Source organism: Metopolophium dirhodum, chromosome 1, assembly GCF_019925205.1.
Source record: "Metopolophium dirhodum isolate CAU chromosome 1, ASM1992520v1, whole genome shotgun sequence".
NCBI lineage: Eukaryota > Metazoa > Arthropoda > Insecta > Hemiptera > Aphididae > Metopolophium > Metopolophium dirhodum.
In genome coordinates this window covers 94,102,015-94,114,366 of record NC_083560.1, presented here as the reverse complement: position 1 = coordinate 94,114,366, position 12,352 = coordinate 94,102,015, and the positions used below count along the sequence as shown (strand labels likewise).

The following is a 12,352-nucleotide window of genomic DNA, read 5'->3' as shown; positions in this document are numbered from 1 at the left end:
TTTATGATAATTGATAATAATTAATAAACAATATTTAGCGGCAAACTAGGTGTTATAATATTGTAACATAACCTATTAATGATTATAATTTTTATCACGTTTAAAATACAGTAGGGCCAATTACAAAATAACATTTTTTTTTTTTAATTATAAAAGGGCCAATGTTTACATTAGCCCTATAGATTTTGAAGTTTTGTTATATCAATAACGGCTGAAGTCTGATTGGACCTTTTTGATATTGCATAAGTAATTTTTATAACAACATTGGTCTTCTCAAATCTCATAGTAATGATTATTGAGATAAGCCCTTTTACCACTAGAAAAAGCTTATAAAATTTTATATGATTGGCCATATAACTCATTTTCACAAAAAAGTGACATTGGCCCTTTTTGACCGAAGGCCCAGAATTAAATTATATCCCTGATAATATTTTTGTATTTTTGTTTTATTGAATGCTCCATTCGGTTTCGACCACCATGTCCACAATTTATATGAGCCATGTGCAATATATCGAACATTTCATTGCATTTTACAAAATAAATAATGTCACCATTGGTTTTACTTGGTGGAACTATTAACTTTTTATACTCACCGATTGTGAGTACGTCAAATCTATTAAATCGCCTGTATTTGCTTGTTGTTTTCTTTGAATTGACCTTCGCTTGTTCTACCTCTTTTATGAGTTCATAGTATCTTGTATCACTTATTAGAGCACTACATTCATTTTTTGTGATTTCATTAAGTTTTTTTTCAAATTTAGTTTTAAAATCAGACGCACACATTTCGTTAGCTATTGCTAAAGACGTACTAATATAAGCTCACAAAAATACAAACTACAGTACCTAAAATATTGTACCATTTAGATCAGGAGTATTTTGTGTACCTTCAATATAGGTAACGAGTTGATAAAATACGATAACAACGATAAATTAACAAGATACGTGGGGTCATTTATAATCGTAATAAATTCGTATGATTAAAATCACTATTTGTATTTAGTATATAAGATACTACGGTTTTGCCATTACGATAAAAGTCAGTATACGGTTTTGCCCAAGTGAGGTTGGTCATAACTAGGTTTGCCCTGTCAAAAGCCGAAATGTGACATTTTGCACAAGGATTATGGGCAGTTCGCGTTTTGCCCGTAACATATATATTATATTTTCACCCATAATAATTGTAAGAAATAAAAAGGCCACAGGGCTATATCGTTCACCCACAGTTCTGTGTTTAATTCATTCATTGTGAGTGTCACCTACACCTTCGCACCACTTCAACGACCGGCTTACCGCGGACAACCACACCACCACTGTCGTAGCCGCGTCAGTGTGTTATGCGATTTTACTTCCATACCTTCAATTATATTTGATACATCATTGAGTATTTTAATTTGTACATCTAAATCTACTCCATATGCATTTGACCCAGGATGATGTCCATATTTCATACTGGAATTTAAAATGTCAAACCAAGAATTTATGAGGTTAATAAATGATGCTGTGAGTTTATATTTACAATCGCCTAGTAAATTAGAATCTCTGGCCCATAAAATAGCTTGTGCCACATTACACGACAATAGTTTAGTGGCACTTTTTAAACACTGTCTCTCATTGCTTTTTACTTGTAAAATTGAACTATTAATTACCTTTTAGATGATCCTGTGTTTGTAATTCTACAAGTTTCTCCAACGGTGTCTTATCTATGTAACAACCGTCTGCTAAAATGAAGCCGTGATCAATAAAATGGTTTCTATTAAATGTACCAATTTTATTAAATGTGGAACATCACAAAATACAAATATTTTTCCATCTGGAATTGGTGAATGTGGAAATGATGGATTTGATGGACACACTTCAAGTTGCTTATGTAATTTTCGATTTGTTGAACCAAGATTACTCACCATTGCAACAACAATAAACCCACATTCATAAAGTTTTGAAATAGCTTCATAGAGTATATTAATAGTCATATCCAGGTCAAAATCAAAGTAAATTGGTTGTTTTCAACCAGTGTTGCCAAACTAGCCATTTTATAGCTAGACCTAGCTTTTTTAAAAGTTGTCTAGCTATAAAATTCTCCATCTAGCCGGTGCCGGTTTTTCTAGCATTTTTATCAAACTAATATTGCCTTTTTTGGCTTTTTTGGCTCAATTACTATTTTGATAAGGTATTGAATAATTTTTATTTTTAATGAATATTATCATTTATCACACTATCACTATCATATAATTTTCTAATAAATTATGCTTCAAATTGATTATCACGTCTTATTATCATGATTTAAGATATTAATTAAATCTTGCTGACAATATTACAATCACTAACTTGTACAGTACTGTGACAGTAAATAATGGGGTACCTACTAGTTCTCCCGGTGTGATAAGAAATGTGATAACAAAAAAAAAAAAAAAAAAGTACCAACTGTATGAGTTTGAAACAGTCTTGGTAAGAATTTTGTGTTTATTCATTTTGTCCCCCTGTACTGGATACATACAATTATTTATCCGTAATTTATTTATTTATGTAACCGACTATCGTGACTAATGACCGTTTAATACTTTAATGTCCGTTATTTAACCGCCATTTGAGTCGTTTGTACATAACACCAAGTTGTAATTACTATAGTCGAATAAAGATTGCACATGCCTGTTCGACGTTGTATGAAAGTTCAACTATTTTAATTATTTTTTCTGTGAATCAACTTAGTTGAACGTAAGTTTAACCTGTACTTTTAAATTTTTACTTCAATAAAGAGTTTGAGGTACATGAATGGTTTGTAATACACCTGTTTGGCGATGTGCTTGAAAGTATTCATATTTGTTCATAGCAATTACATACAGTATCTTTCTACTTATACCTTGTCTTAGAAACAAAGTGTATTCATTCGTATTTACCTTAAGAATCTATCACCTTAAACTTGGTTTATTAAAATTTCTTAAATATGTATTGCTAACCTATGATTATTATATTAATTGTTTGTGTATATATTAGAACAATAATGTTACTATATGCTTTTACAGTAATTGAATAAGTAAAGGGTGTCAATACATGTTATATTGTTATGTTTGTAAAAATTAAATTCCAGTGTATGAATAAAATCATAAACTTTTTCTTCGTTAGTGTAGTTAACTGATTTTAATTGTTTATTAAATAGATAATAAATAATTTATTCATAATTACAAACTTAGACAAACAACAAATTACCATTTGTTTTCAGATGCTAGATATTTTTAAATAAAAATGGGGTACAAGTATTACAAAGACCAAAACTAATTAATGTATAGATATTTTTTTTATAAATAATAATAATTTTTTTTGTATTATATGTAGGTGTTCTGTCATTGAGCCAGATACATATAAATTCATTATTCTATCTCTGACAATAATCTATTAAAAAAACTTTTAGTTAAATAGTAGAATTTACAGTTAAATAAAATATTAATGAATACATTTTATATACCTAATTGGTATAATGTTTGTTGTTTTTTTATCAATGAACAACTCTGGTAATGATAAATTTTAACAATTTGAGCCTTGGTATAATCAATCCGGACAATTCAATTGTTAGTATGATGCCCAAAACATCGGTTTATAATGAAAATGTATTGAACTTCTATGGTGACCATAGAAAAACGTGCCTGTCGGGTGTCACCCTGGCTAAAGAAATGCAACATCTAGTGTCAATATTCAATCATATGATACAAATCTTGTACCTGTATTTTGGAGTTTTCTATTATTGAATATTGACAGTAAATTTTGGATTTTTTTAGTCAGGGCGACATCCGATAGGCACGTTCTAATCATTGTTTTTCTATTGTCACTGTTCAATACATTTTCATTAAATACCAGTATTTTGGACATCATACCAATTACTAAATTGTCCAGATTGATTATAACAAGATTATAAAAATTCTACAATAATTGTCTATAATTACAGAGTTGACAATACTGAATGCTACTCTCAAAAATTGTATTTTAAGCAGTAAACATGGCCATTGTTGGGATAACTGTTTTTATGACACATAGTGCAGAAATACTTTTGTAGTACATGGTTACGCATATTTTGATCAATTTTTGATGTGGTGTTGTTTAAGCCTACAAATTCTAGGGGAAATAGGATTATAATATTGGACTACTAGTGTGCAACTGTCACTTTTTTAAAAATAATTGGGGTTTTCAGTTCCTTTTTTAAGTTGAAAATGTTGAAATATTCTCAATTTTGAATGTAAACAAATTAACTTAAAATAACAACTACAATATTTTTTTTTTTTTACAAATATCTACAACTCTAATGATTACCAATTTGAATGGATCTTCATTGCTGTAGTATTTTTGTGTTAGAACAATTGTTAGCCGAACAAAATTAAATTAAACAGTGCTTTCTGCCTTAAATTATTTAGACATTCCTGTTTGAAAATGTTTGTTATTTGCTTACTAATTTTAATTTTAGTATGTGTGAACTGTAAAAGTACTACATAAACCTGCATTCAATATATTATTTTAAAATAAATATTTGATATTGTCTGAAATTCGATGACGGTAATTGATGGAATTTTTTTTTTTGTTATTTTTTGGAAGAATATAATAATTATGCTATATCCTATTTTGATATTATATCAAATATATTTAAGCTTATAATGGCTAAACTAATTTATAGTTTGTGTCCAATGGTCCAATCGCAAAAACTAAATCAAAGATTGTTTCTTGTCTTAACGAAACCTTAAAGGATTGAATTATATCATATATGCGCCTTTAGTTTTTTCACACCATGTAAAAGTTATGTAACTCAATTAGTTAGGTAATAAATGGTGTGTTTTAAATGTGGATATTAAAAAAAAAATTGTCTTGAATTTTTGATTACTATGATTTATCTATGTTTTTAACTAATATATTCAGTTTTTATAAAGTGAATAATTAATAATTTACTATGTAAATGTAACCAATAATAATTATATTGCTTAGATATTTTATCATATCTGTGCTACTAGAACTAATTAAAATTTTTTTCTATAGATTGATTTACCTACGATTTATAAATCAGTATACCTGTCGTCTTCAACTGTGACAATTAAAAACGGTTTTTTTTAAGACCAACCCTGATTCACCTGTCTTCAACTGCAATATTCAGATACGGTTTTATTTAAGTTGATCCTAAAATGTATAATATATACCTTTTGTTTGTTAAATATTTTTTCAATTTTATTTAGCAACCTCGTTTTGGAATGGCGCTGAGAGATCACGATTATGTTATTCCAGCCAACCACAATGAAGAAGAAGTTGGTGTTCCGGATATAGCAGTCATTTTACAAGATCATGACTATATTCAACAAATGCCCTTAGTTGAGATTGGGCCCCATCATGAGGAAGAAGATGGAGAAGCACATGAAGTTGACATGAGAGAAGAAGAAGATGAAATACCTGGAGAAGCACAAGAACAGGAAGTACCCGTTGAAGGAGATGAAGAACCCCTTGTAGAAGAAGATATTGCTGTAGTTGCAGATGTCATAGTCGGAGGAGTACCGCCAGAAACATATAGAACACTTCCCGGCATTCGTCGTAACTCAACGATCTACGTAGACAATTTAAAATATAAATATTACAAACGCGAAATTTTAGTTAGCACCATTTCACTAGTTTGTGAGAGGCAAAAAAATCGAAGACATCCCATGTGTTATGGTACGACATCAGTAAATAGAGATATTATGGACAACAGACTTTCACTTATTAATCCTCATAATCATCGGGCCGACGATATAGACTTTCATGTTCCATACTTAAGAGAAGCAATCGGTAATAAAGGACTTGACCCAACAAATACAACAGCATCTGTAAGAACCATTTACAACAATGAAATTATCCAGTAAGTTGTATTTCATTAACTCATACTGCATAAACTTATTTGCACTTAAACATTTTTGACGAACATATTTTCTTTTTAATACTATATATTAATTTTGATTTGTGTTGTTTTAAGACATGCAGAGGCCGCTCGTAATTATACACATCTACAAGCTGTCAGAAGAGTAGGTGCGATGAGAAGTTTGCAACGGCCAGCAATACCACAAGACATGCATGCACTTGCCGAAACATTGAATAATCCACAATATCCTGCCTACTCTCAAACATTGCAAGTACCACCTACAAGATTTTTCCAGCAAGAAGTAGTCATCAATGGAAGAAGTGTAGGAGTTGTATTTGCAAACAGGGTTGCAATAGAACTGTACAGAGAAGATTTGAACACTGTGACTATGGTTGGAATTGATGAAACCTTTAAAACTGTGACGCGGTACGCAGCGGCCACCAGTACAAAGTACAGGTACCGCAGCGACCAGTCTACACTTTTCGTCAACCGCCACTACGGGCTACAGCGCGACAACGCCAACTCCCCCACCACGCCACAAAGGCACAAGGTGGGACGGGAAGGCGAGTCGCGTAGAACGAGTACCGGCCGTCGTAGACCTACTACTAGTAAAAGGACACCCGTTCGACAACCTTTCACGGACCACGACCTTCGACATTTTTTTCATTTTTCTTTCTGTATCTTATATCGCCACGTTCCGTTCGTTGTTCTTTTTTTTTTTTGTCGATATATTCGGTTTTTTTTGTTGTTACCTACCTATGCTCGTATGTGAAGAAAAAAACCAATAAACCAGATCTAAAATACCTATTAACTGAATTCGTCAATCATCATACCACAAACTCAACCCCATCAACGACCGGCTCTCCGCGGACCATCTGCCACCACCGTCGTAGCCGTGTCAACTGTACCTAGTCACCCAACAGACTTGAAATGTCTACTAACATTTCAAATAGTATTTAATAGTGTTGTAAGTATTGATTCTCACTGTTGTCAGCACATATTATTTTGACATTACTTTTTTTCTATTTTAGGCATTTCCTATGGTTTATGTACTTTTGGGTAGTATGAATGAAGAGACGTATTGTGGTGTACTAACAATTATTAGAGACATTTTACCTTTGGATTACGACAGAATTTGGTTTGTGACTGACTATGAAAGAGCACTGATGAATGCAGTTGGACACATTTTTCCAACAAGCAGATTGGTTTGTTGTTGGTTCCATTACACCCAATCTATTGTACGATACTGCCATCGAAAACTGAATAATATACTAAATTTAATCCGAACGCATGAAGAAGCAGCTAGGATTTTTAGAATGGTGACTATAAAATTTATATATTAATTAATGTTACTTGTTAGTCTAATACTTTATGATATGTCAGGTCTTAGCTCTTCCTCACTTGCCTGCCACGAGGAACAATCCACTGTGTCCAAATGTATGTGTATTAGATGGATACAATGCCATTGTTCGGTATGCCAGACAGTTTCCTGAAATCCAAATTATTATCGAACACTTTTTAAATAATTACATCCGCGGTTTTTGGATTGAACAAATTGGGCCAGAAAAATTTAGTGTCTTTGGAGAAGATCACCGGACAAATAATTATTTAGAATCGTTCCATTCTACTTTACTGAAACAAATGGGTGCCCACCCTAACATTTGGGATTTCCTACGTGAGTTATTTAAATAGTTTCTCATAAGTAATCTCTATGTTACATTCTTGTTCTAAATGTTTTTATGTTTGTGTTCTATGTTTATGTGTTCTATGTTTGTGCTATATTTAAAGATTAATCAACGTCACACAAAAAATAAAAGTAAGTTATTCATGTATTTGAAATACATTATTTTTATTTTTATTTTTTTTTTAAAACTGCTTATGTCACTACCTACAACTGGTTTTGTAGGCTGACGTTAATTTTTCCTTTGAGAAATTGTTTATACTTAGTGAGTACTGTGTTCATATGAGGCTGTTAATAATTAATTTGATATAAATATTAGTACAGTGTAGTAAGCAAGCTACTACTTAATAGTAAAACAAATCCCACGGGTACATAATCATACTATACTATAATTTAGATACTGTAATTCGGCATATATCGGATAATAGAAACGGAAATAAGGGTTCCTTCTGTTTATTAAATAATATTACATTTTAATGTCTTGTTTGAGAAACGGATATTAGGAACTCATTGAACCATATAATTGCTCTGTATACCACAATGTTCAAAATATAAAAATATGAAACAGTAGAATGATTATTTTGATTACAACACTGTACGCAACGATAGTCATTATAAAAAAGAATTAAAATTATATTAAAAATGATTATATCAAATCGAATACACAGAATTATACTGGAAGTCATAAGATGCGTGGGCCGGAACGATGGTCACACACATCACATCCGTGAGTCGAGATACAGTAGCTATAGGCAAGGGGTACGGGGAACTTCATATATAAGGGAGCCCGAATCGGCCTGTTTTCAGACGTGTACTACCACCCATTAGTGCAAGCACCTTCACGCCACTCTGTACGAGCATATTTTGGACTTAGAAAAATTATCAACAATATAATAAACTTCACAATAAAACAACAATTGTCTTTTATTTATTATCAACCACGACTACAACATCAAACAAATTGTCTGCGACCTGCAACTATAATATCTCGGTAGCCACTTATCTACTATCAGTACTACGGTAGTAGGTACCTAGCTACCGAGAACATTACAACATCATGAAACTAATCTTTGTTAATGTATTGTATTGTATTTACCCTTCAATTGTGGTATTAACCGAAATTTTAAGTTAATATTTTTTCTATATTAACTTTTAACTTATCAAATTACATTTATGGTTTGTAAACTGTTAACTTCTAACTTACTATTTTCATTTGCATGCCCGCCTTTGGTATTAATTACTTTATATGTTCTGCTTAATGTCTTTATTGGCTAGTGTTGATTTGTTTCTATGCAAAATGTTATTATAATTTGCAATTTATTATCACATACTAATATCTTGTGTTCATCTTTACTATTTACAGAAAGGCTGGTTATAATTGAAAACCAATTTTTTGTAGAATTTGGACAACATCAAAGACACCTACAAGTAATGTTCTTGAAATGTGTATGGCATTTCATTTACAAATTAAATTAATAAATTATTTATTTAATTTAACAGATCAGAGATATGCGATCAAGAGCAGGAAGAGAAAATACAACCAGAATCATCCGAGAAAATGTTCAGCAACTCAATAGAGATAATGACATTTTTGTATTTTTAAGGAGAACTGGACATCAAAATGATGGTTATGTTGTTGGTCAAATTGGACCATATCCTTAAAATATATTATCTATAATCTATTCTTCATTTCATGCATCTACTATAGTAGTATGGAAACTATCTATCTATATATTTATTCATCATAGGTACCTAAGTACTTTTTACCTTTGAGGTTATTTTCTATCAATTTAATGTATATTTGAGTGTTTTTGAATTCATACATGTATTGAAAATGTAAAAACAAGTTAATGTATTTCCATAATGGTGTTGTAGTGTAATTTGTACTAAAAAGCGATCATCTGCACACTGTTTTACTGCATTATAGTATTTACTGTACTAATCGACTACACTTATATCACATAACATATTTCTTAAGCATGGTCTTATATTGTTAGATAAATTACCTTTCATACTTAGATATAATATGTTTTAGTTATAGTGAAAAATTACCTATTATACTACTTATGTAACTAATTGTGTTGTATTTTTTATGTTCTGTCTATACTTATTCAACATTTATCAGAATAGTTAGGAATTAGTTTTTACACCCGTTTCAATAAATAGTAAATAATAAATATTAATATAAATATAGTATTATATATAAATTCAATATTACCCAAGTACTGAATTACAGTAGTCCAGATTTAGTAAACTTGTAAAGGTAAGCATTAACAAGTTCAAAAGTTAATTTTCTCTATTTGAATTAACATACTCCTAACTCAGTATTTTAGAATTTATCTATCTGGTTAAAGAAACCCTTATAAAAACTTGGATTTTTCAGTTATATTAGTAAAAAATATGTCAGGAGGATTCCACACTTGCATGTGTTGTCTCCATTTTACAAATGTACAAAATGGCAAATTTTACATTTACAATAATACATTTTACCCTACATTCGGAAATTAGAGTGAATTGACCTATTATACAGTTTAAAGGTAAAAATATTATTTAGATTCTTGGACATCCGGAGGCTTTTATTGATATTTTTATTAAGAAGTATAAGTTATGACCTTTTTAAAACTTTAAATCTTTCAAAACAGCCCATGTGTGTGTGGTTACCTCGTAAGTTAAAATCATGTATTATGTTAATAATATGTATTAACAATTAACTAACTTATTATTTTTTTTTTTTTGTTTTACACTTTTTAACAGTTGATTACATGCAGCACTAGATGAACAAATAATTGTTTTAATTAGTTTAAAAATTCAATCTCTCTCTAAATGAGAGAAAGCTAACGGCTTTCTAATTTCTCGTGTCAGGCACATCATTATGTAGGTACAATCCTCAAATAATAACCAACAAAGTATACATAAAAAGTAAAACCATAAATATAAATATAAAAGACAAACAAATAGATAAAATAAATAAATAAACAGATTAGAATAATTATCAAAGTCACATAAATGGTAAATGATTGTCGTATTCTGGTTCATATGGTTTCAGCCCAAAAACTAGCTACGTCTTTGGCGTTGTCGTTTGTATTCATGACATCATCTTGTGTGGATGAGTAAGGACAGATTGGGCATTGCAGAATATGTTTCATTGACTGTTCCTTACCACATTCACAAGTTGTGGATTCATTTGCTTTCTAATAATTGTATACCATTATGCAATTTTTATGCAATTTGATTTGTTTAAATGAATTTATTATTTTATCATTCATTGTATGATAGTCAACATTCACTGAATCGTGAGTTATATTTTTTTGCATGTGGAAGAGAACCCAATTAACATATATAATCTGGTAATTACTGATTTACGGATTTTATGAATGGTGAGTAAAACATTTGTTTTTATTACAAATTGGTTACCTACATTTTACATAATAATTTTGGTTGGGGCCCTATTTCCGTCAAATTTGTAGTAATGAATATCTTCGCGGTTAACTAATTTAAAATTCAATCTATTGTGGTACGCTTATGTATATTTGAAATTTAATTGGAAAATAAATAAATTTGAATTCGAGAATTTTTCGGGACATTTTTTATTAATAGGTTGGTACCACAGTTGTGGATAGATTGGTGGGATTTTTACTTTTCTACGTTGGTAGTGGTGAATTTGAAAATTTCCTATTTTTTTTTTTAAATTTTTTTTTTTTTTATCACTCCGGGAGAACTGGGGTATCACCTAAATAATGTATATCAGTCTTGTGGATAAGACCATTTTATTATCACTCTTCAAAACATACCTGTATGGCTATATACCACAGAATAATTATTCTATTAATATTTATTCGGTGATTATACCATATTTTATACGTATAATATGTCTATGCCATGGAGTAATAACTAATAGATACTATTACCTTTGGGCTATGACCTAGGTCTGTAACATAATAAATAAACAATAATATTATATAATATATATTATTTTCTGTTGTTTATGCATTTATTGCATTATCTTATCGACTATCGTTGTCGAGCAAATAGTAATTAACAATTTACTAATTATTACCAATTAGTCATTCACTCGTTCCGTTAATTCGTATTTGTAGTTGAGTTGTTCCATGTCTTATATTATTTTTAATTTATATTTCTATCGTCCGTTGCTACATCCTATTGTTATTTTTTGAAAACTTAAACTGAAAATTATAATTCAGTATGGGTAAACCTCAGTACAGTCAAAAATTTAGAGAGGAATGGTTAACTGACAAACTATTTAAGGACTGGCTATTAAAAATAGAAAATGATAGTTCGAAGACCAGGTGCAGATTTTGTAAAAGTGAAATTAATGCAAAACGTTATGATCTGGTACAACATTCAAATTCTAAAAAACACAAAGAAGCCTCTAAAGCCTTTTCGATATCCAGATCCATAACCTCATTAGGAAAAACCTCAACGATAAAAACTTCAATGGCAGAAGGTGGATTAGCTTTGTTTGTTGCAGCACATTGCTCTATATTGAGTTGTGACCCTCTTGGTGAGCTGTGTACAAAACAGTTTCAAGACTCAGAAGCTGGAAAAGGTATTAAAATGCACAGAACCAAATGCACAACAGTGATATGCAATATTCTATCCCCTCATTTTGAAAACAATTTAAAAAAAAGTATTGCTGGCCAACCATACAGCATTCTGATCGATGAATCGACTGATATTAGTGTATTGAAGTTTCTAGGAATAACGATCATGTATTTTGACAAAAAAATTGGAAAAATAATGTCGACATATTTATCTTTGGTCGAAATGGAAGCGTGCGATGCAGATGCAAT

At 30.5% G+C, this 12,352-nt stretch overlaps 1 protein-coding gene across 1 annotated transcript; it reads left to right on the top strand.

Annotated features, from left to right (window-relative positions):
• The first annotated feature begins 5,222 nt into the window (after positions 1-5,222).
• LOC132937034 (uncharacterized) lies at positions 5,223-9,203 on the top strand. The gene is made up of 7 exons (XM_061004159.1): positions 5,223-5,860; positions 5,975-6,286; positions 6,773-6,827; positions 6,892-7,179; positions 7,244-7,535; positions 8,905-8,969; positions 9,042-9,203. Exons 1-7 carry the CDS (start codon positions 5,223-5,225, stop codon positions 9,201-9,203), a joined length of 1,812 nt encoding a protein of 603 aa, XP_060860142.1.
• The last annotated feature ends 3,149 nt before the right edge of the window (positions 9,204-12,352 follow it).

Bases quoted from the DNA above. Each gene is read 5' to 3' on its own strand.
- LOC132937034 (XM_061004159.1), top strand. From the start codon at position 5,223: ATGGCGCTGAGAGATCACGATTATGTTATTCCAGCCAACCACAATGAA. The intron at 6,287-6,772 runs GTACGCAGCGGC...AACTGTACCTAG, and splicing joins ACCTTTAAAACTGTGACGCG to TCACCCAACAGACTTGAAAT. The intron at 7,180-7,243 runs GTGACTATAAAA...ATGATATGTCAG, and splicing joins CAGCTAGGATTTTTAGAATG to GTCTTAGCTCTTCCTCACTT.